Below are 381 nucleotides of genomic sequence, written 5' to 3'. Positions count from 1 at the left end.
CGCGGTAAGGGGCGCCCCGAGGCCGGCGCCATCCCAGCCCCGCCAGGACCCCAGCCGGCGCAGCATGTCTCCCGCTGGCAGCCGGTGGCAGGTTTGCTTGCTGGTGATCACCTGCGTGATGCCCGGACCATCGCTGAGCCAAGACTGCTCCGCGGAGAGAGTGGAAGATGCCATCATCGATATAAACTTATCTCTGCCCAAAGGCGTCAGGGGCGCAGAGCCAGTGTACGCCCCGACCCCAGAAGCTTGTGTTCGCGCTTGCTGCTCGGGGGAAAAGCTTTCAGGTAACCGGCTCCTCTTCGGTCTTTCCTGCAACTGCGTACGAACACTTGGGAAATCACTTCTGATGTTGTCTGGGACAAGGGTATTCTATGTTCAGCA

The 381-nt window shown here is 60.6% G+C and overlaps 1 protein-coding gene across 1 annotated transcript in view; it reads left to right on the top strand.

Moving 5' to 3' along the window:
- The first annotated feature begins 64 nt into the window (after nt 1-64).
- Nucleotides 65-381, top strand: part of MANSC1 (MANSC domain containing 1) — a 6,490-nt gene continuing 6,173 nt past the window's right edge. Inside the window, exon 1 of the mRNA XM_009879732.1 lies at nt 65-284. Coding sequence (XP_009878034.1) covers nt 65-284 — 220 coding nt within the window. The remainder of the gene's footprint in view (nt 285-381) is intronic.

Source organism: Charadrius vociferus, unplaced genomic scaffold (genome assembly GCF_000708025.1).
Source record: "Charadrius vociferus isolate BGI_N301 unplaced genomic scaffold, ASM70802v2 scaffold90, whole genome shotgun sequence".
Taxonomy (NCBI): domain Eukaryota; kingdom Metazoa; phylum Chordata; class Aves; order Charadriiformes; family Charadriidae; genus Charadrius; species Charadrius vociferus.
This window is presented reverse-complemented; position numbering and strand designations above follow the sequence as displayed.